Source organism: Vigna radiata, chromosome 6 (genome assembly GCF_000741045.1).
Source record: "Vigna radiata var. radiata cultivar VC1973A chromosome 6, Vradiata_ver6, whole genome shotgun sequence".
NCBI classification, from domain to species: domain Eukaryota; kingdom Viridiplantae; phylum Streptophyta; class Magnoliopsida; order Fabales; family Fabaceae; genus Vigna; species Vigna radiata.
In genome coordinates this window covers 25,126,875-25,151,401 of record NC_028356.1, presented here as the reverse complement: position 1 = coordinate 25,151,401, position 24,527 = coordinate 25,126,875, and the positions used below count along the sequence as shown (strand labels likewise).

At 35.3% G+C, this 24,527-nt stretch overlaps 1 protein-coding gene and 1 pseudogene across 1 annotated transcript; both read left to right on the top strand.

The window, feature by feature from the left end:
• Positions 1-2,531: 2,531 nt before the first annotated feature.
• On the top strand, positions 2,532-4,662 carry LOC106763960 (ribosomal RNA small subunit methyltransferase). The gene is made up of 2 exons (XM_014648146.2): positions 2,532-2,952; positions 3,696-4,662. The coding sequence occupies exons 1-2, from the start codon at positions 2,644-2,646 to the stop codon at positions 4,434-4,436; spliced, it is 1,050 nt and encodes a 349-aa protein (XP_014503632.1). The 5' UTR covers positions 2,532-2,643; the 3' UTR covers positions 4,437-4,662.
• A 3,087-nt stretch (positions 4,663-7,749) lies between these two features.
• LOC106763610 lies at positions 7,750-8,622 on the top strand (annotated as a pseudogene).
• The last annotated feature ends 15,905 nt before the right edge of the window (positions 8,623-24,527 follow it).

The window sequence follows — 24,527 nt, the reverse complement described above, 5'->3', positions numbered from 1 at the left end:
ATTTGTAAAAGTTTAGAAACCACCTCTCTTGATACCATAAGAGATGAACCTGCACCTCCTTTGAATCTTCACAAAGGATGAGACACCTCCTCCGAATACTTCACGAAGGATGAAACACCTCCTCTGAATACTTCACGAAGGATGATCATCTTCCACACACCTCCTTAGACGCACCAAGGATGAACCAACCATTCCTCCGTCACCGTAGTAGCAATGTACCAGCACCACAAACAAGAGTTTCCTTATGCTGAGCAAGAGCACACAATTCTCAACAAGTTCTAAGTATTTGAGCACAAGGGAAAAGTTGTTGTTGATTAATAAAGAGAGCCTATATATAGACTCAAGCAAAAATCTTCCATTCTTCGTAATTGGTCATTTTATGCTTTTAATCGATTAATATTAATGTTAATCGATTAAAATGAGTACAACAGCTAGTTTTCGAAAACCAGAAAACTCCAACGGGTAGTTTTAATCAATTATTCTTAGCATTAATCGATTAACTAATCGATTAAAATAAGTATTAATCGATTATTCCCTTGCCAGTTGAGTTTTCAACACCTGTAACGTTTTAATCGATTAATACTTAATTTATAAGATTAAAACCGTGTATTTTTTATTCTGAACAGCAAATATAAAGTATGAAGGTACAAGAATCAAAACCTACTACAAATCTAAGTCCTAAACATTAAACTACAATTATTACAAAAGCTTTTATTGACAAAAATAATTCTTTAAAGGATCTTCATGAATCTTGATATATCTTGACTTGATTTGGGCATTATCAAAACTTCGTCTTCACCATTTTGCTAACAGTTAACACCCATGCAATGTGTTCACAATCAACATCAATTTTGAAAGATCATGATTTTGAGTTGTTGTATTACCCAGGAAAAGCAAACACGACTTTAATGGTAATAAAGTTTGAACTAATAGAGAACTTACGAGATATGAACTTGGGATTTCAACTAGAACCAGGTCGGATTATTTGTATCCATTTAGTTATTATCAATAACTTCCTAGAGAAAATGAAAGTGAAGTAGCTGACCGACTAGGGTCTGCAAAGTACGGGGAAGTTGTTAGGAACAAATCAAGCCAAGGATTTTGCTTTGGTTACTAATTATTCTACATTTCAGGAGTAGGGTATGTGTGCATGAGAAGTCGAAGTTGAAGAGAATGATTACGGAAGAAGGAAACAAGAGTCATCTTAGTATTCACCCAAGTACAACTAAGATGTACAAAGTCTTGAAGAAATCATTTTGGTGGAATGGGATGAAACATGATGTGGCTGAGTTTGTTGGTTATTGCTTAGTGTGTCAAAAGGCTAAGATTAAGCATCAGAGGTTGGAGGGGATGTTACAACAATTAGAGATCACATAGTGGAAGTGGGATAATATCACGATGGATTTTGTAACTCATTTACCAAGATCATCAAAAGGACATGATTCCAATTAGGTGATCATTGATCGCCTCACTAAGAGTGCTCACTTTTTGTCGATCAATTTGCATATGTTAATAGAAAAGTTGTTGAGTTGTATGTAAGGGAGATAGTGAGTCTGCATGGAGTACTATCGAGTATTGTGTCGGAACGAGATCCAAGGTTCACGTCGAGGTTTTGACAGACATTGCAAGGAGATTTAGGTACACAATTGAGGATAAGTTCTCCTTATCATCCTTAAACTGATGGGCAATTGGAGAGAACTACTCAGTCCTTGGCTGATGTGTTGAGAACTTGTGTGCTTTATCATTATGGGAATTGTAGTGAGATATTACCATTGATAGAATTTATGTATAATAACATTTACCATTTGAGTATTGGGATGACTCCTTTTGAAGCTTTGCATAGGATGATAAATTGAACATCATTACGTTGGTACGAGGATGGGAAAGCAGTTAGAGTGAATCTTGAGTTCATACGAAATACCATTAAAAAGATGAAGCTGATACAAGTCTATATGTGGGCCATTCAGAATTGACAAAAGTCCTATGATTATTATTCTTATGATTATTATTATTATCATTATCATTATTATTATTATTATTATTATTATTATTATTATTATTATTATTATTATTATTGTTGTTATTGGTATTGTTTTTCTTCTTATTATTATAAATTAATTTGTTTATAAAATACCCTTGTTATTTAATTTTTTAAAATATTTAAATTCTTTATTTAAATATTATATTTTTAACTATACATAATTATAACACAAAATATAATTATTTAAATAGATTATTCATTTTAAAATAGTAATAATGATAATAAAGTTTTTATCATTTTTCGAGGATCTTATGTAAGAGAAATAAATGTGATTATTAAAACTTTAAAAAGATTAACATTTATTAAAAAAATTAGGTGGATTTGAGTATATTCATATTAAAATATAAAAAAAGTTAGTGTGTTTGAAACCATAATCTAAACGAAATTTAACCTAAGTTTAAGAAAAGTAAGTATACTTTTTTCATAATATTATAAGCATTTAATCATTTTAAACAGACATATTTTAGGTTAACTATGGGGAGAATGGACAAAAATATAAAATTTGTAAATTTTTTCAGAGAGAAACCCTAATTCTCTAGCTGACTTCGTGTTCCAGCGCGCTAGTGTGAGCTCTTTGAACCGAAACAGTGCAGCGCGTTTCAATGGCGGGAGGGAAAGCGAAGAAGGAGAAGACGAAGGCGCAGCAGCACATGCCGTATCAGGGAGGAATCTCCTTCCACAAATCGAAGGGTCAGCACATTCTCAAGAATCCTTTGCTCGTCGACTCCATCGTGCAGAAATCCGGCGTCAAACCTACCGACGTCGTCCTCGAGATCGGTCCCGGCACCGGAAACCTTACCAAGAAGCTTCTAGAAGCCGCCAAGAAAGTCATCGCTGTCGAAATCGATCCCCGCATGGTTCTCGAGCTCCAGCGACGGTTCCAGGGCACTCCTCACTCCAATCGCCTTACGGTATGAAAACAAAAAGCGATTTCACTCTCTTTTTCTGTTTTCATTTTTAGTTTTTTCCCACTCTTATTTTAAGGGAAATTATTAATAGTGAGAATTGCCAATTTTTTCTGTAAAAATTTAAAATAACTACAAACACGTTACTAGGGGGCAAGGGACTGGGAAAGGGGAGCGGAACGACACCGTTCGTTCTTTTGAAACGTATGAAGGAATTAATTCTTTTGTTTAGAACTCAGTGAAGTAGTGTGAGAAACACTCAAGAGTACATTTGAATAGGTTACATAAGGATTCAAATTGTGGTCACAGTTGCGATTTTGTTATGATTCTTGATACTGTGGGCAATTTCCAACAAATGTGACCATTGCGGTCATAATGATCCCAAAAAGCCTCGACCTTCTTTCTCAAAATAGTGGGTGAGACAAGTTTTTTAAAATCTGGGTTTGCCAGTTTCAATGAGATTTTTTAAGGGTAGCCTATGAGAACAGTTTACAACTAATATTTCAAGTACTTATTTCAGTGAGTTACGCATTAAGTGATGCACGAAGAACACATTATCTGTTTGGAAGAGCTTATTATCAACTTATTTGTTCTATTACTTGGATAATTGTGTAAATGTTTGGAAGAGCTTGTTTATAATTTATTTGAACTTATTTTATTATGACTTGGATGGTTACTATAAGAGCGTACTGGTAGCTGTTTTTCCTAACATGTTATTGTATTATCTATTATTTTTTTCATGGTTACAGGTTATCCAAGGTGATGTGCTGAGGACCGAACTTCCTTATTTTGACATATGTGTTGCAAACATTCCCTACCAAATATCTTCTCCTCTCACATTCAAGTTACTCAATCACCAGCCTGTATTTCGTGCTGCAATCATAATGTTCCAGAGAGAATTTGCCATGAGACTGGTAGCGCAGCCTGGTGACAAACTATATTGTCGTCTTACCGTGAACACTCAACTTCATGCCCGAATCTTCCACCTCCTCAAAGTTGGAAGAAACAACTTCAGGCCCCCTCCCAAGGTTGATTCCTCTGTAGTGCGAATTGAGCCCAGGAAACCCCGTATTGAAGTTAAGCAAAAGGAATGGGATGGGTTTTTACGAATTTGTTTCAACAGGAAGAACAAAACACTTGGTTCAATATTTAGGCAGAAGAGTGTGATCTCCTTGCTTGAAAAGAACTACAGAACTGTGCGGGCGCTGGAACTTGGGCAAGAAGATTCAGTGAAGCAAGCAGATACCAAAGTGGACTTTGGTAGTTTTGGTGACGAAGAAGGTATGGAGATGGATGATGATGGAGGAGAAGATGATGAAATGGAAGTTGAGGATGGGGAAGCTGATGAGGTGCAATCTGAATTCAAAGACAAGGTTTTGGGTGTTCTTAAAGAAGGAGATTTTGAAGAAAAGAGGTCGTCCAAGCTCACATTGCAGGAATTCCTATACCTGCTTTCTCTGTTTAACAAAGCTGGAATACACTTCTCCTGATTTTAGATGGTCAATTTTCTTGATAGCTTCTTCAATTTTTGATCTACACTATTTTTTGCTTATTAGCCGTATAGTGCTATCATAAACTGTTCTTAAGAGTTGTATTTTGTTGAGGTCCTTAGTGGATATGTAGTACTTACATGTAATCTATAGTGTTTTGATTAAATGTTATTCTTACTTCATTGCTTTATAAGGATCTGCATCTATAACTTTCTTTTTGGTGTCATCTTCATTCCTTTTTTGCAAATGTTCTAATTTTTTCTTTGTAATGCAACCTGATTGGCAGTCTGAATTGTGGATAATGATTGTGAGGCATATTATAGTACGGACGAATCGATATTTTGTTAGAGCTTTTTCTCTGTCGGATGTCAAATTTCAATATCTGGTACTAAAATTCACGGGTAGTCTTTTGGTGATTTGAGGCATATGAAATTCTATGGTTGGAATTTAATAAATTTCTGTACTACCTTGATTGAATCAGATACACTTTAAGGTTCTGTATTGGAATTATTGATGTCTCTTTGACGCTTGTTCTTGTGCCTTTTTTTAATGGTATTACCAGAAAAATATGTTGGGGTCATACTATGATGAGCTCTTATGAAAAATATGTTGGGGTCATACTATGATGAGCTCTTATTAATGTTGGGGTCGATACGGAATGAAAAGTTTCATGTGCTGGTATCAATATCTTTAACTGGAAGCAAAGAGAAAATATGTTAGTTCTGTTGTCTGGTTCAATGCTTGTCTTGTACTCATTATTAGATGTACTTTCCCTTTACCACTATCAATATTATTATTATTATCTGCCATAATCATCATTAGATTTTGATTTTGTTAAAGTTATGGATGGGATGCTAGTGCTGTAAATAAGAAAATAGTAAAAAGAATAGAAGAGAAATAAAGGAAGCGGTAGTGATGCCCAACCACAACGTCATAGAGCATATATGTTGTAGGAGTCATTCTATAAGGTTTTGTTAAGAAATGGACTTAATTCAATTTTACAAAACCTCTTTATAAGATGAAATTTGTATCCACTTATATATTTTAAATTGATAAGGTGAGATTTGCATCCACTTATATATTTTAAATTGGTCTTATCTCTAGTCGATGTAAGGCTTCCAATACATCCTTCTCACATCGAAGTATATACATCTCGAACGTGAGACTAGACATTAATAGGTGGTTCGATAACAGTTTGATAGTGGGTGGAACAACATGCCCACAAACAACAAATATCGCTAGGATATGCTCTAACTTGGCTCTAATACCATGTTAAGAAGTTGACTTTAAGTCTAACTTAACCCCACAAAACTGGTTTGTAAAGTGATGTTTGCATCCACTTATATATTTTAAATTGTATTTATCTCTAGTCGATGCTGGACTTTCAACATGTCTTAATTCAAATGTGACACATCACATTTAAGACTTTTTTACAATTTATGTTCCAATACAAGAGTCTTATAAGAGCCATACTCATTAGTATTTTATTTAGCGATTGGCAAAAGTATATATTTCCATAATAGAAAAATAATGTTTTATTCTTTCAACTTAGGTCTTATTTGAGACTGAGTCTTATTTTTATGTCATGTCACCATAATCTAGTGGAGAGGTTTTATAAAACTCAAGTCTTATGACCCCGTATATGACCCTTGCATTTGATATGCTTAGTTACTTAGTTCCTTAAATTTTTTAATGTTGCAGTTTCTCGAATACTTTACATGCTTTCATTGTCACTGACTTATGAATTATGGGTTCTAAGAGACACTTTTGATCATGACATACCATCAATAACACCTCAGGATACCTACCAACAAGACCTTTTCTCTGTTATTATTCATAAACTTCCAGAATCAGATTCAAGTTCTAGCAAAACCTTCCACCCATCTGAGAACATTCTTCTCTTGTTAACTCATCACGCAGAAGTACCATGTCCATTCACTCTTCTGGGAACAAGTGCAATAACTCAATCCATTAAGTTTAAGTGGTGCATGATCTAAAATCCATACGTGTTAAGTACGACTCAAAGGGTGCAGAATTTGAAGGACTGTGCGTCTCAGATGGAACTCACAAATGAAGATGCAAGGTGTAAATAAATGACCCTTTGGAAACAAATGTGTTAGGGCTTGAAGAGTGTATGAAAGGAGACGGGTAAGGTAGAATAATAACTAACTGTTTAACAGTTAGTTGAGAGCAGGAACAGGGCTTATATAAGAACCCTTTTGTTTGTTTCAGAGGGCAGTTAGTGACTTTGTATGTGTTGGCCGGTCTTGGCACCAGGTGGAGGAGGTTAAGCTCCTCTATACATTGTGTTCTTGAATTCTTGATGTGAATACAACTGGGTTTTTCTTACATTCAATTCTGTTCTGATTTTACTGTTGTGGGTTTGAGAGAAAGAGCTAGTTAGGATTCTTACCCAGATTCCTAACAAAGTGGTCCGACCTGCCGGATATGCTTGGGAGGGGACTATCGGATCCAATTGAAAGGAGAAGAGAGCAATGAAGGGCAGACTCGAGGAAGACTGAGTGTGGTGGAGAACAAGATGGAAGCCATGGAGATAACGGTCGACGGAATAAAGGCTGAAAACGTAGCACTGCGCCAAGATACGATGGCGATATGGGAAGACTTGCAAGAAGTCATGCGAATTTTGGGAGGAAGGGCGCGTGACCAGGAGGGGATATTTGACGATATTCAAGCGTTTGTAAACACCAATTGGAGGGCAAGGCGGGAAGACGAGATCGGAGGAAGAGACGGAGAGCGCGGCGAAAGTCATGGCCGGTGGCGAAAGTGGGTAAAATTGCCCCTTTTCGAGGGTTTGCATCCGCTAAATTGGATCAATCGCGCGGAAAAAAATTTCAAAGTGTAAGGCGTCTTGGAGGAGGAGAAAGTGCGATTAGAACACATTAGTATGGAAGGGAGTGTAGGATATTGGATCAGGGTCTGGAGAATGAAGGCCAAGAACCGATCTTGGGAAGGGTTGAAGGATGCGTTGGTAATAAGGTTTAGGGATCGAAACAGAGGGTCGGTCTTGAAGCGATTATCGACGACTAAACAAAGTGGATGAGTTCGTCCCAGAATTCGAGGGTCTGGTGGGGCAGACGAAGGAGTTGCCGGAGGAATAACTACTGGAGTATTTCCTCGTGGGCTTGCAGGAGGATATACGAAATCAAGTTCGAATACAAGATCCCCAAGCACTGATGGCCGCCATGCGAATCACCAAGGACATGGAGGAAGATCGCAAGGGAAATAAGGATGGGGGCTGGAGCGGAAGTAAAAACCCATCAGCGGGGGGCGGAGTGTAGGCGGAGGAGGTGCGATGGCGATGGTCGAATCAAATCGAAGCAGTGAAGAAATTAAACAAAATAGGTGTGTAGAAATGATGGATGCCAGGAAGAAGATGGCGAAGCTGGACGTTGAACGGAGTGTGGAAGAGAGGAACTTGTTCTCTGTTGGATACAAAAATGTGGTGGGGTCACGGAGAGTTTCATGGAGGATCTTGTCGTCGATAGAGCAAAAAGAGGAGTCAAAAGGGAATAAGTTGAATGTTAAGTGCATAAGGGATTATAGGCACAAGGTCGAGAGGGAGCTGTCTAATACTTACAGTGCTATTAGGATAATTTTAGATGAGCATTGTATCCCATCTACAAATATCGCGGGGCCCACGATATTTTATTATAAGATGAAAGGAGACTATTACAGGTACTTGGCAAAATTCAAAGCTAGTAATAAAAATATGGAGGTAACAGAGCAATCACTTAAAGCATATCACACAACTACTAACACCGTTGAGATGGAATTACAACCTACACACTCTATTCATTTGGGAGATGATTATGAAATAGTAGAGAGATCAAGTGATAACTATTTGTTTTTTGCTGATGAAGTAACTTGCCAAGAGCACCCAGATACTGTTGGGGGTTCGATGATGAATTATTTACGAGTGTCTTTTTGCATAATTGACACATTAAGCACGGGATATGATTATATTTCATCGGTGGAGGATTTGGGGTGTAGAAGGCTGAAAGTTAATAGAATCCAGGAAGAATGGAACACATTAGAAGAGGATTTGCCACCACCCAAGTCTGCAGACCTGAATTGGAGGGTGCCACCTAAGAAGAGGAGCATTACATCCAATAACAATTTACTGACTTCAACCTTGAGGACAAGGTTGATTCTCAAGGGGGAGTAATGTTAAGGCTTGAAGAGTGTATGAAAGGAGACGGGTAAGGCAGAATAATAACTAACTGTTTAACAATTAGTTGAGAGAGGGAACAGGGCTTATATAAGAACCCTTTTGTTTGTTTTGTTACCAGTGAGGAGCATTGGTAAAACGTGAAGTAAATAGTTTTGATGATGCTACAAGAAGTTTTACTTGAAGAAGATATTAGAAATGTTTAAAAGCACTTTGAAGAATATAAGTGTAATAGGAAAGTCTTCAAAATTTGTAAAACCTTGCATTTTTTACTGAAATAATCGATTATGAGAAGCAATAATCGATTATCATGAGTCTTTCAGGAATAATTGATTATCAATATAAATAATCAATTATCACATTTTTGAAAAACCTATAACGAACTTGAATAATCGATTATCACTTACAATAATCGATTATTACTGGCAGTTGGGACTTGACCTTTGATATTCAAAGTAGCTGGCTATATATTGGACTTCTGAAAATTTCAGAAGCAACGTTGTTGAACAGAAGCTATTGCAGAATACTGTTTGTCAGAGGAAGTTCTCAAAAGCTATAGTTCAAGTTCCCTTGCTTGGTCTCGTAAATAGGAGAAGCTTGTGTTTCGTGTGTCGATACTCGGGGCGGTTCTCTTTGAGTTAGCAAGGTGCTCTGCCTGGTCTCGTGAAAAGGAGAAGCTCGCATTTTGTGTGTCGATAGTCGGGGCGGTTCTCTTCGAGTTGGCAAAGTGGTCATCTTCCGGTTCGTTTGTCGAAGGAAGGTTTATTTAACAGATTTTATTCAATATATTTGTAATCTGTGAAACTCATTTTTAGTGGAACTGTTAATCACTTTTTATAGTGATTAACGACTGGACGTAGATTCTTTTGAATCGAACCAGTATAAAACTTATTTGTGTAATTTTTCTACTCCTTACACTCTTTACTTTTATTTGCACATCAACTGTTCGATAAATTTTCTCTTAGGAAATTTATTTCTGAAAACTGACCATTTTAATTTAAAAAGTGACCGAACACGCTTTCCGCTACTTTAAGTTTTATTCCGCTGCGTTATACTCTATCTCTGAACGATACCGATTGTTCTAACAATTGGTATTAGAGCTTGCTTTGATAGTTTTTCAAAATTTGCGAAAATGGCCGGTCATCATAACCAAAATCTTGTATATGTAGAGGGTGCTTCTATTAACAGACCACCACTTTTTACTGTTTATAATTATGCGTTCTGGAAAGTCAGAATGGAAATTTTTATGGGGTCTGTTGACAAAGGCATCTGGGAAGCAGTACACAATGGTCCTTTTATTCCTAAAAGGACAGTTGATGGTGTAGAGGTAGAAAAACCATATTTAACTGGACTGTTGAAGAAAATAGACGAGCTCAGCTTGATATTAAAGCTCGTAACATTATTTCATCTACTGTTGTACTTCATGAATTTTATAGAATTTCAGTGTGTAAGATAGCACAGGAAATGTGGGAAGTTCTCAGAGTCACACATGAGGGTACAAAGGATGTGAAACACGCAAGGAAGAATACTCTCATCCAGGAGTATGAGATGTTCAGAATGCAACCTGGAGAATCAATTTCTGATGTTCAAAAGTGTTTCACTCACATAGTGAACCACTTGACGGGGTTGGGTAAGACTTTTGATACTGATGAATTAAATGTTAAAATTTTGAAATCATTGGACAGGTCTTGGCAACCAAAAGTGACTGCCATCTCGGAGTCTCAAAATCTTACTCAAATGTCAATGTCGATTCTGCTTGACAACAAAATACTCGATACCCCTTGACCCATAACCGAGTCTTATTTATAGAATTCCTCCACCTTTCATTCTAACCCATTAAGTCCTCTCCCCTATATCCTATCACTTAGAAACAATTATGATGAAATAGGCTAATTCCAATGCTTTTCCAAGATAAATTCATCATCGGTTATCCACAAATAATTGTTCAATTGATTATTATTCAAGTTTCATATTAATTAAAGTACATTCTTAATTAATTTGAGGGCGATCATTCAGTTAACCAAAGTAGATTCTCAATCAAATGCAAGACCTTTCTAGATTATTCACAATGAATTCAACAAAGTACATTCTCAATCAAATTCTATTGTGTTTAATCATATATATTCTTAAAATCTCCTAACCAAATTAAAAGCCAATTAATCAAAGTAAATTCTCAATTAATTATAGTTGAAATTATTACGACCAATCAAAGTACATTCTCAATTGATAGTTCCTAAATTATTATGACCAATCAAACTCGTTTAATCATATGAAAGTTCCTAAATTTAATCAAAGTAGATTCTCAACCAAACCTAGAAAACCTTAACTAATATGATTAATATGCATGTATATTCAAACACTTATGATGCAAAAATCATTGCTTTTAATATGATTGAGAGATGAAAAACATAGAAAGAGAGCAACTCAAATCAATAATCAAAAGAAACAATTGCATTAATTCAACTTAACTTCAGAACCCATAATGAAATTATAGTGGAATAACCTTAGAAGTTTAGCCCTCCATGGATGGAGTAGAATACATGGAAAAATAAAAGTGAGAGGAGTGGTGGATGAATGCTTCCAGTGGAGGAGTCTGAGAATGAATGAGTTGTGATTTCTGCCTCCCCCGGGTCTCTTTATATAGGCTTGATTGGGCTTGGTCTCTGAATCTTATGTTGATAAGATCTTTTATCTTATATCTAATATCTTCCAAATATTCAACAAATTTAATCGGTTTTTTAGAATATTTGATAATATCTTTTCTAGATTAAAAAAGATTTGGCAAATTTATCTTTTGATATTTATTGATATAGTTAAATAAGGTAATTATTTAACAATATCAAATAAAATATCTTAAGATATATTTTCTCTAAATTATCTTTTAAATTAAACTTGCCCAAAATTACATTTCAACCCATTTTATTTTATTCAAAATTGCTCAAAAGTCCAGAAATTTCCTCTAATTACACTTTAGCCTTTTCTTTCTTTTCAAAATTGCAATTCAAACTTTAATTCCAACTGCATCAACAAACATTAGACTATCCAAAATAATTTATGCAACTAAAATCACATTTTAAGTCTCTTTAATTCCCAAACCCGATAAAGCCAATCATGCAAAATCTTATTTAAATCAATCATTTAAGCACAAGAATCTCATAAAAAATTGAATTTTAAAACATAAATGTGGACATAAATATGCACTCATGACTTATATTATTGACTCATGGTATATTACATGCTAGATTAAGACATCTCAATTCTTCCTATGTTATGAAATTACAACGAGGACTAATTAATATGCATGATAAACAAAGTAGTAAATGTGATATAAGTGTAGAATCTAAACAACGACCAAGATTAATTAATATGCATGATTTAAAACAAACCATGTCTAGAGGTGGTAAAAATTCATTTTGTAACTTTTATAAATGATTATTCTAGATACACTAAAGTGTATTTAATCAAACATAAAGCTGACCTTTGATGTGTTTCTAACCTATAAAGAGCATTAGATCAGATAGAGGTGGTGAATATGTTTTGTTCAATAACCTTTGTGTTAAAGAAGGTATCATCCATGAAGTAACCCCACCATATTCACCTGTCTCTAATGGAGTAGCTGAGAGAAAGAATAGAACACTTAAGGAGATCATGAATGTTGTGCTTATTAGTTTTGGTGGACCTGATAACCTTTGGGGAGAAGCCTTGATTATTGCGCATTTTTTACAAAATAGAATACCTCATAAGAAAACTAGTAAAACTCCCTATGAGTTGTGGAGAGGTTATCAACCTAACCTTAAATATATAAGAGTGTGGGGGTGCCTAGCTAAGGTGATGATACCTGATCCTAAGAAAAGGAAAATAGTCTCTAAAACCTTTGATTGCATGTTCTTAGGCTATGTTGAACATAGTGCTGGCTATAGGTTTCTAGTTCTTAAAAGTGATATAGTTGAAAGTAATTCTATAATGGAGACAAAAAATGCTGAGTTTTTTGAACATGTATTTCCTTTAAAGATTAATGAGACGTCTCAACTTGTTGACAATAATAATAGCGACGCCTTGTGTGAGGAATTAAGAAGAAGTAAAAGATAGAGGAAGGAAACTTCATTTGGTAATGATTTCTATCCTTATCTAGTTGATAATGTTCCAAGTAGCTTTAAAGAAGCAATTAGTGCTTCTGATGCAAAATAGTGGGATAAAACCATTAAGATTGAAATTGAATTAATTTAGAAAAATAATACTTGGACCGTAGTAGATTTGACTAAAGGAGCAAAACCCATTGGTTGTAAGTGGATCTTTAAGAAAAAGTATTATCTTGATGGATCTATAGAGAAGTATAAGGCAAGATTTGTAGCAAAAGGTTTTACTCAAAAACCTAACATAGATTACTTTGACACTTTTGCCCCTGTGACTAGGATTTCCTCTATTCGAGTTTTGCTAGCCTTAGCAACCATCCATTCATCCATAAGCTAGTGATACACCAAATGGATGTTAAAATTGTCTTTTTGAATGATGATTTAGAGGAGGAAATTTATATGACTCAACCTGAAGGGTGTGTTGTACCTGGTCATGAAAATAAAGTTTGTAAACTTTTAAAATCTTTGTGTGGGTTGAAATAAGCACCAAAACAGTGGCATGAAAAACTAGATAGTGTATTGTTATGTGATTGTGTCATTATATGTTTGTATGTGGATGACAAGCTTTTTTTTGGTACATGCAATGAGATTGTTGCTAGAGCTAAGCTGTTTCTAGGATCGAACTTTGAAATGAAAGACATGGGTGAAGCCAATGTAATTTTAGGTGCTAGAATAATAAGGAAGAAAGATAGTATATTACTATCTCAAGAACAATACATTGAGAATAAGTTTGGGTATTATGATTTCAAACCCGTGAGTACCCCTTATGATGTTAACTCAAAATTGATGAAAAATAAAGATGAATCATTATCTCAACCTTAGTTTGCTCAGATAATTGGGAGCTTACTGCACTTGATTAGTTTTTCTAGACCTGATATTGCTTATGCAGTAGGTAAACTGAGTAGGTACAGTCAATTTTCAAATCAAGAACATTGGGATGCACTTTCTAGGCTTATGAAATACTTAAGAGCTTCAATGGATTATGCCATTGAATATAGTGGATTTCCCGCTGAAGTAGAAGGATACAATGATGCTAACAGGATCTCTGATTCAGATGAGACAAAATTCACTAGTGGTTATGTATTCACACTTGGGGTGGTGCAATTACATGGAGATTAGCCAAACAAACTATTATTGCAAGATCAATAATGGAATCTGAGTTTGTCGCTCTTCAGATGGCTGGTTGTGAGAGTGAGTGGTTTAAAAACTTCTTAGCAAACATTCCACTAGGAATGAAACCAACCCCATTGGTGTCAATACACTATGATTGCCAATCGACAATAACTATAGCTATAAACAAGAATTATAATGGAAAAAATAAACATAATTTGGTGAAGCAGCTACTAAAGAGTGAAACTATTTTCATTGACTATGTCAAGTCAGAACGAAATCTAGCATATCCTCTGACTAAACCCTTAGAAAGAAATATGATTTTAGAAAGACTGAGGGGAATGAGACTTAAGCCACTGGCTAACAAACAAGTGATGATAACCCAACCTTTGTGATTGGAGATCCCATGAATAAGGTTAATGTGGGTAAAAACAAGTCACTTATCCTATGGTGTGTGTGTGTGTGTGAAAGTGCTAGAGACTGCATTATTGACAGGTGATAACGGTCTAAAAACCGTTATTTTCATACTTAAATTTGATATCAAAACACACCCTTTTATGGCTTAGAATGAGCTGAAAATCAAGTAAAACACTTAGTTGAGTCATTAGACATATTATGCTTGTTTTTACATTGTTTTGCAGGGTTTTAAGGTGAATTGAAGATGGAAGTAAAGTAAGGTGGACTTAGACCCGTGAAAGAGGAATAAAAAGGATGAATAGAAGGGTCAAGTGAACTGCTGAGCGTCAGAATGGACCGCTGAGCGTTCAGAGCGACTAGAGGGAAACCGCTCAGCGGTAAAATTGACCGCTAAGCGGTCCAATGGCTATAGGGGAAACCGCTGAGCGATTTACTTAGGCACCTAGGCGGTTGTCTGTTTTTATTAGCTTAAATTCTATAATCTTTCTGTTATCTTTTTTTTTATAAATAGACCCAGTGCGAATCAAAACTCAATCTTTTGGCAGAGAGAAATGTCCAGAGCTATTCCACACACCTTAGAGGAGGTTCCTTGGATGCTTAGGCTCCAATCTACCAAGTTTAGGGTTATTTCTTCCATTCTTCCATTATATTTCATCTAGATTCACCATGATTATGGTGAACTAAACCCTAGGTTGATGGGGAACAATGTAATCTTTTGAAACTCTCTTTTATCAAAATTCTTATCTTCTTTATATGCTTGCATATGATTATCTTTATCAATTGTTGGGTTCCTTACCTTTGCTTAATGTTTTTATCGTTTAACTCATTCTGGTAAATGTTATTTGTCTTTATTGATACGGGAATGTACAGTAATGTCATGAACTGGGGGGAATTCCTTGATTATGCTAATACCGCCTAGGAATAGGGGTAGGACGATCAATTGTATTTTGCTTCTGTTTATCATGCATTATTAATTACTAGGGGAGGCTAGGGATAGCAAGCTGGTAATTAGTAATAGGCTCTTTTCGCCAAGGAATTGGGTTAAGGGTAGATCAAGAAAGTTTGCATAACAATTTGATAAATAAGCGAATTAGATAAGAAAAGTAGATATAAGAGGGTGGATAAGATGAAATTGTAAACCCCAACAACTCTATTCATTCATAGTTTCTTTAGCCAATTGATTCACTGCATTTGCATGTTTACTTTTGTCTTTGCATTTAAAAACTTAAAATCAATTTCTTCTCAAGTCTTATGCGATTTGTTTACATGAAAAGTAAGGCCTAAGAGTCCTTTGGGAAACGATACTTGGACTTACCCATTTATTAGTTTTGATAACGCTAATTTGATTTTAAATCAAATATGTCCATTCCTATGGTGTGTGTGTGTGTGTGAAAGTGCTAGAGACTGCACTATTGAGAGGTTAAACTTTGTAATTAATCAAAGTTTTTAATGATCTTCATATATCTTATGGGGGTGTATCATTTCCAGTATACACTTTGTTGAGATTGTTGATAAGGGAAGCACTAATTTAGCTAAACTTTAATCTCACGGTGTTCTGGTTTTTTATGATGACAACACATTATTAATAACACATGTATTGATGTGTTACATGTTCAAATCTTTATTGTGTATGAAATCTTGAAGAACATGTTTGTGTTGATTTTCGTATATGTATGCATATTCACTGATTTTCTACATGTTATATCATTTGTGATTGCATAACATATGTTTCTGAAAAGAAAACCACATGCCCTTAGTTGAACTTATATTGTGTGACAAAACTGCAAGTTTTAAGTCGACTTCATTATGAAATAAGTCGATTAAAACTCGTGACTTTGCACAAATTTTTAAAAACAATGTTGAGTTATTTTGCAATGAAAAGATTTTCAAAACTGATTTGAAGTGTATAGTCGACTGCAAGCCCAGAGAATTCGACTTAGTTAGTTATGTTTTGAAATTCTATTAATGCTGGTGAACTATAACGACTATATTTTGATTCTAAGTTCAAGCATTAAATGAAAGTCAATTGAATTAAATGTGTAATCCATTTGGTTGGTTTGACTGCTGCTAATTGTTTTAACTATTATAATTGTCTGGTGATAGTCGACTACATTTAGTGGCAAAGTAACCTACAAGAGCGTTTGTTTGATATAAAGCTATAAATAGACGTGACTCTGTAATTCACAGAGACTTTGGCTATTCTAACAATTTCATCCTGTTATTTCAGATCGTGATCTCTGTGAAAACTCTCCAAGAAATCATCAAGAAGACGATGAAGATCTTTCTTTGAAGAGCTTCTTTAGGAGGAAGTGATTTGCGCTTACTGTTTGATCAAAATTGTCATTGCTGGTGTTCATCATATTCATCAAGACTATTATCAATCTATTGAAGATTGGACTACCCTGATGGGATTACAGGAAAAGAACTTGTGAAGTTCTGTACACTTTGAGGATTGTTCAAAGTGGGTATGCATATCAGAAGAGGGGATATCTTGTTATCTTTATGTTGCTTCCTATACTTTTAGTTAGAGGGTTAGAGAGATTGTCTATACTTTTGACGTGGAGGTCTCTATAGAAATCTTGTGTAAAAACCTTGACTAATATAGTGTATTGGCTTCCTGGTTGTGGAAGGACACTGGATGTAGGCATTGTGCCGAACCAGCATAAAAATTGTGTTTGATTTTCTCTATCCCTGAACTTTTTACTTTAAGTCGACTTTACTTTCTGCACAATCAACTTTACTTTTCCGCTGCACTAATTTATCTTTTTCCTTGAGTTTCAAGAAAACTTTGAAAGGTTAATACTTTGCAAAAAACATTTGAAAAAGACTCTGATTTTTTAACCTCACCAATTCACCTCTCCCCCTTCTTGGTGTTTAAATTAAGCCATTCTTTTTCCAACAATTGGCAGCAAAGCTGGTTTTCATAAGATATTTGAAAAACTAGTCGACTTCTGTTTTCTTTGAATCGACTATATTCCTGGAAATGGCTTATAGTTTTCAAACCTTTGGTGAAGGTGCATCTACAAACAGACCACCACTATTTGCGGGTAAAAACTATCCTTTTTGGAAAATTTGAATGCAAAATTTTCTTGAATCTGTGGATAGAGGCATTTGGGATGCTACAGTAAATGGTCCTTTTAAGCCAACTCACATTGTCAATGGAAAAACTGTTTTGAAAAATTTTTCTGAGTGGTCTCAAGATGAAAATAGAAAAGCACAATATGATGTCAAAGCTAGAAATATCATTGCCTCTACACTAACAGTTGATGAATTTTTCAGGATATTTCAATGCAAATCTGCCAAGTAAATGTGGGATGTCTTGGAAGTCACTCATGAAGGCACTGATGAAGTCAAGAGAGCCAGAAAGAACGCTTTGATTCAAGAGTACGAACTCTTCAAAATGAAGACGGTTGAGACAATATATGAAGTCCAGAAAAGGTTCACTCACATTTTCAACCATCTAATGGCTCTTGGAAAAGTCTTTGACAAAGAAGAGATCAATATCAAAATTCTTAAAAGCCTGAATAGAAGCTGGCAACCCAAAGTCACAACAATCTCTGAATCCAAGGATCTAATAAGCATGAACATGACTACCTTATTCGGGAAGCTAAGAGAACACGAACTACAACTTGGAAGATTGAAAGATGAGTAAGAGATTGAAGAGAAGAAGTCCATAACATTGAAAGTCACAAGCAAGAAAGCCTCAAAGATTGCACAATCAAAGGATAATTCAGATGCTGAAATGGACAAAACCGAATTGATGTCCATGGTGGTAAGAAAATTTAATCGACTTATGAAAAACAACAGTCAACTTACTAACCATACAGGTAATAGCAAAGCCATGAAAGCTTTCAGATCAAATGCAATTCAATGTTATGAATGCGGCAAAGAAGAACACATCAAGCCGGATTGTCTAGATCTGAAGCCGAAGCAAAAAGCCAATAGAAGGTTTCTTCAGGACAAGAATAAATAGCAAAAAGGAGCTTACATTGCCTGTGAAATCAGTTATTCAAATTCGTCAAGTGATGAAGATCTTAATCGAGAAGAGGAATCAAATATTTGCTACATGGTTGGAACATCATTGGCAGACTATGAAAGTGACACAGAGTTTGAGCAAGAACCAATTGAGGCAAAATATGACCTGCTACTGGATGCTTTTCAAGAGATTCATGCTGAAGCAATGCGATTGCAATATAAGGTTAATCGACTAAAATCTGATAGAAAATATGATGAGTATAGAAATAATAATCTTGTCAATGATAATGAGAAATTACAAAAGTAATTAGATGAAGCTTTATTATCTGCCAAAAATGTTATAACTGAGACTATTACAGTAGAAAAGAAATGTGAAAATTGTCTTGCTCATATGGAACAAATAGATTACTTGACTAGCACGTTAGCTAAATGATGAGTCGATATTTTCTTGACTGTATTTAGTTTATTGCGCTTAAATAAATCAGGAAATTGTGCTTAATTGTCGCACCCTATGCAAAATTTAATGTGCACAAAAGAATGCAGTATAGACTAGGAAGTGACTCCTAGGTCGTCTCTCAAGGACCAAATGTGGTTCAGGAATTAGGTCTAACACGTAGTGGGGGGGTGTGAAAGGATTGTGAATGCGGATAAACTAAATTAAAACACGGATGCAACAGAAATGTAAAAACGGAATTGCAAAAACAGATGTAAAAATGGAATCAAATGCAGAATGAAAACAGTTGGTCATTAACTCAATTACTATGCTTCCAATCACAGATCAACGACAAGTACACACTACTCTAATCCAAATCCGACACAAATCACCCAACTAAGCGAAGGCTAATTCGGTCTTCAAAATTACAGACTCAGCGAATGCAATGCACAAATTTAATCAGTCATCCATCATGCAGTCTAATAACCTAAGCGAAGATTTGACACCGATTAGGCAATTAAGCATATACCTAATCGCAGGCACACAACAGATTAAATATTAAACGAAATCAGAGCAGCAACATGGAAATTAAAGTGCAAAAGTCTCATGAATAAACTGTGCTAGCCTCTAATATAGCACAACTAACCGACTGAGCGAAGGTTAATCATGCTATCATAATCGCGTACTAAGCGAACACAATACACCTATTCCATCAGATGTGTTCTATACAGATTGATCAACTAAGCGAAGATACAATCACCAATTGGGCAACTAAGCTTATACCCATTGCAAGAACACAGTCAGATTTCATAGAATGTTAGGCAGAGCAAAATAAACACAAGAATAGTCCAAGAAATCTCAAGGAAACAAAGCAATTTTACTAATGACCAAACCGACTAACCTAAACTACATGACAGTTAAATTATCGCTACCAAACATACTAGACGACATTAAAACAAAATAAAATACAAGACCCCCAACAATGTGACAAACAAATATCTAACTCAATTAAAATTATTAAAATGCAACACTAAATTAAAGAGATGAAAAACAACTCAACCTACTATGCAAATTAATTTAAAACAAAAGAAATAAACAAACACAATTTCCTACTAGCAATTTATGTGACCAAGTGCATCTACCAAATGAAATTAAAAGTGCAAATGGCTTGAGAAAGCCCCTTGGGCCGTGAGCTCCTAGTCCACTCCAACTTCCAAATTCATTTTGTTTTCTTTCTTCAACAACAATTAAATATGTTCTCTTTTTGTCCCATGTGCCTCACTCACCAAAGAAATGCTTCCTTCCACCTTTCTACCATAAAAACCATGTCATCCTCTCTCCAAGAAGTCAACAACTATTTCTTCTCCTTCTAACACAAGAAGTAACGTATACAATGCCCAAAGACCAACAAAATGGAATTGCTTCTACCAAGGTGCCACATGTGCAAAGTCAAATGGTAGAAAACAAACAAAAAACATTCTCCACCACAAGGTAAGTCTCGGTCAAGCTATCAAGAAGATGAACACCAAATTGGAAAGATTCTTTCTATGGAAAATGTGCCCTTCATGTGCATGGCCAAATGAGGTAAAAATTAAATGAAGCCAATTCCTCTCTCCTCCAAACACCACACAGTTTTTCCTCCACCAAAACAAATATCTAAAACCTTTTCTTCACCTATCATGACCGTGAATGCACCCAACCACCAAGATTTCATTTCCAAAGTAATATAAAAACATGATAGTCATATTCTAACTTCTACAAACCAACCCAACACTCACTTTTCTTCAAACTTTTGCTAAAAACAAAATGGAATCCCTAACCATTCTTGCAGCACCATCCAACACTCAAATTTAGAGAATACACTTCAAAAATTTCTTCCATCCATCAAAGTAAAAGTACAAGAAGAAAAGGGTTCAAGCTCCCAACAACCATGCATCAACTCAAGCTTTCTTCACTCCAAAACTCAATATGCAATACATTTTCATCATTGAACAAGAGAAACTCAAAGAGGAACACGAAAATATGGTGCAGCAAAGAGAAAACAAAAATGCAAAATGGATCTTCATTCAACCAAAGGAGCAACCATGAACATGCAAAGAACCACCTCCAAGCTCAAGCTTTCAACATTCAAATGGAAAATGCAAGAAGAGAAGTGATAGATCTCCCTTCCATTAAGCAAGAATAAGTAAAGTTGCAAGCAAAAGAAGAAGAAAAACGTGATCTTGGTCATTCCATAGCTCAAAAACCGAAGCACACACAAGCTCCCAAGAGAGAGTTCATAAAAACCCAAGCAAAATGAAAGTTGGAGAGCTAGAAGTGTGTGGTTGGCTCCCACACTTTCATGATCGAGAAAATCCAATAAAATGGTGGGGTCCACCTCTAAAAGAAATCCTAGGGTTTGGCCATGTGTACAACAAAATTGGGCCTTTACATTTTTGCCACTAAAAAGGGCACATTGCACAACTTAATTAAAGTTTCTAGACAACTATGTTACAATTTAATTAAAAGTGAAATGCCTAATTGTAGAGCCTTTAATGGCCATGCCTCCATCCTAATGCTCCAAAAGATATCTCCAAAATTTCCCTGCAACTAAAAAGGCAATTAATCAGCTCAGAAAATTCAAATTAACTAAAATAAGAATTTCCAATCAAATTAAGCATAATTAGGAAAAACGGGAAAATACCGGACAATTAAGCACAATTCCCTGATTTATTTAAGCGCAATAAACTAAATACAGTCAAGAAAATATCGACTCATCACTAAATTAACACATGGTAGAGATAATTTGAATGTTGTTTTAAAGTCTTCAAGAAGAGCAATTTATAGGCAAGGAATGGGGTATAAAGCTCAATCAAATAGAACCAATACAAAGAAATTCTCTGAGTTAAGCAAACCTGTTAAGCATGCTTGCTTTTATTGCAATAGTATTGGTCATACAGTTAAAAACTGTTATTACAGAAAAGTTGGAGTTCCTAAAGGCTTATATGTATGGATTCCTAAGGAACATCTAGCTACAACTAACAATCAAGGACCCAAATTCAAATGGGTACCTGCATCAAAAGATCTAAATTGTTTTGCAAGTTAGCAACAAATGCAATGAAGTGCGGTGAGAGCTCAAGGATGAACTAACATGATTATATCAACTTTCTTGAGTGTTTACAACGGGTAACAAGTATCATCTTACTGCATCATAAAAAAATTGTTTGATTGTATGAATGATTGTCTGATGTTTGATTACTTAATGTGAAAATCACTTTTTACGACTTTTAGTCGACTTGGTTATGAACACAGTCGAATCTTTGTCTTTGTATGTGTGTTTTTGTCTTTGTAAACACTCTGTCATACAATAGTCAACTTGAGTTTTATTAAAATCGACTTAGTGTCTCTGTTTTTGGGCTTTCCAAAGTTGAAATTTTAAAATGGGCCTTTTTGAGTTAAATCTTGGTTCGCGCCTTTATATTTGTGTTCATCATGACAAAAGACGTAGCACACAAAGCCCTAAAGAGTTATGTTAACGGTACTCTGAAGAATGGCTTCTTCTTCTTCATCTAAGCGATCCAAAACCATTCCTTTATCTGGAAGAAATGCTAGTCCTTCAGGATGGATTAGTGACAGTGAAACTAGAGAAAAATATTTTGGTTGGAAGAAGATTAAAGATGTTGTTGTTGGAAAACATGTAAGCTTCTTTTTACACCAAGAGGGGGTGAATTAGTGACTTTTCAAAATCAGAGTCTTTTTAGAATCTTTTATACAAAGTAGAAAACTTTACAAAATTGTCTTGAATTGCAAGTAATGAAAATTGTGTGCAGCGGAAAATCGTAGTTGACTACGCAAATAGTAAAGTCGACTAAATGTAAAAGAGCAGGGATCGATAGAGAAATCAAACATTGGTTTTTATACCGGTTCGGCCTCAATGCCTACATCCAGTGTCCTTCTAATACCAGGAAGCACATGCACTATAATGGTCAAGGTTTTTACAATAAGGCTTTTACCGAAGACCTCCACGTCAAAAATATAAAACACCTCTCTAACCCTCTAACCAAAATATAAGCAAACCACATAGCAAGAATTGCAGCAAGATGTCCCCTCTCCTGCAATCTGGTAAACCACTTTGAACAATCCTCAAAGTGAACCAGACTCCACGAGTTTATCCCTTGTAGTAACAACAGGTACCAACAAAAATCACCATGGATGCCAACAAGAATCTTGATCAAACCAGAAACACCTCAATGTGTAGATATGTGATTGATGAGTCGATATTTTATTGATTTCACTTAGTTTATTGTGTTAGAATTAATCAGGGAATTATGCTTAATTGTCCGATATTTTCCCGTTTCTGTTAATTGTGCTTAATTTGACCGGAAATTCTAATTTTAATTAATTTGAACATTCTGAGCTAATTATTTGCATTTTTAATTGCAGGGAAAATTTTGGAGATATATTTTAGAGCATTGGGAAGGAGACAAAATAAATTCAAGACTCTCAAATTAGACATTTTAAATTTTAGTTATATTGTAATTTAATTGTTTAAACTTTTTGGACAAGCTTGTGCACATTGGGCCATTGTTGGCAAAAATATGAGGGCCCAAAATTGTAGGACACTTGGCACCCTAGGGTTTTATTTTTTTAGGGTGGACCCCACCCCAATTTTAGGACACATGGCCTCTTAGAAAGGCTACGAGCCGTCACACTTGGGGAACATCATTATTTTCGGCAGATTGAAGAGCTCGGTCTGGAACGTTTTTGGAGAATGGAGGTCACGGTTTTTGATGTTGGTTGAATGAATGAATCAAGTTTTGTTTTTTCCCTTTCCTTATGTGCAATGCTGCAGCATTTCCTTTTCATTTACTTTGGATTTTCACATTGAATGAGAAAGCTGGAAGCCACCACTTACTCTAGAGAATTTTTCATTTCGTTTTGTTTTTGAACTTTTTGGGAGAGCTTGAAAACATTTTCTGAAAGATAGGATGATGCTCACGGTTTAAGGGTTGATGGTACTGCATCTAGAAGCATTTTCTTTTACATTGCTTTCTCATTTTGTTTTCAAAAGTGTGAAGAAAGGGAAGTGATGGGACGCATGCTGGTAGCTAGCTAATGAGTTTCTTTTTCCTTTATTGTCTTGAGAGTGAAGAAGAGACTAGATAGGATTAGGTGATGTTTCGGTGCAGCTTTGCAGAGATGTCTCGGCTTCTGGGAGAAATTTAGCATTTTTTATTTTGCTTTCATAATATGAGAGTTAGATTAGGTGAGTGTGGGTCCGTTGATGTTCAGCATGGAGTCCTTTTATCATTGTGTGATTTATTCATTTTACTTTCTTAGGGAATGTAGGTTGGCTGCCACGGTTTTTAAGTGATGGGAGGAGAGAATTTGGTTTCATGTGCTTTTCATTTCAATTGAAGTTTCAATTAATTTTGGCATTTGGCTGCAAGGGGCGGTGCACATGGTCACGGGTTGAAGATAAAGAATTTAATTTCTTTCTTTCAAGATCCACGGCCTGCACATGCCATTTTATTCTTGATTCATTTTTCAATTGAAGCTCACAGTCAAGCTACTGCCACGTTTTATTTACAATTTCAATGGGAGAATAGTGATTTAATTTTAGGAAAGCACATTTTCAAGGTCTTTATTTTATTGTCTTAATGCTTGATCCAAAGGTTTCCTTTTTCTTTTTGTTTTTATAATAATATACATTGGAATGCATTAATGGAAGGAGCTTGTTCAATTTATTTTGTCTTTACTCAAGCCGTAGTTTTATTTTATCTTTTTCATTTAGTGTTGCATTTAAATTAATTGTGTTAGTTGATTGCTTGTTACAGTGCTAGGGTCTAGTATTT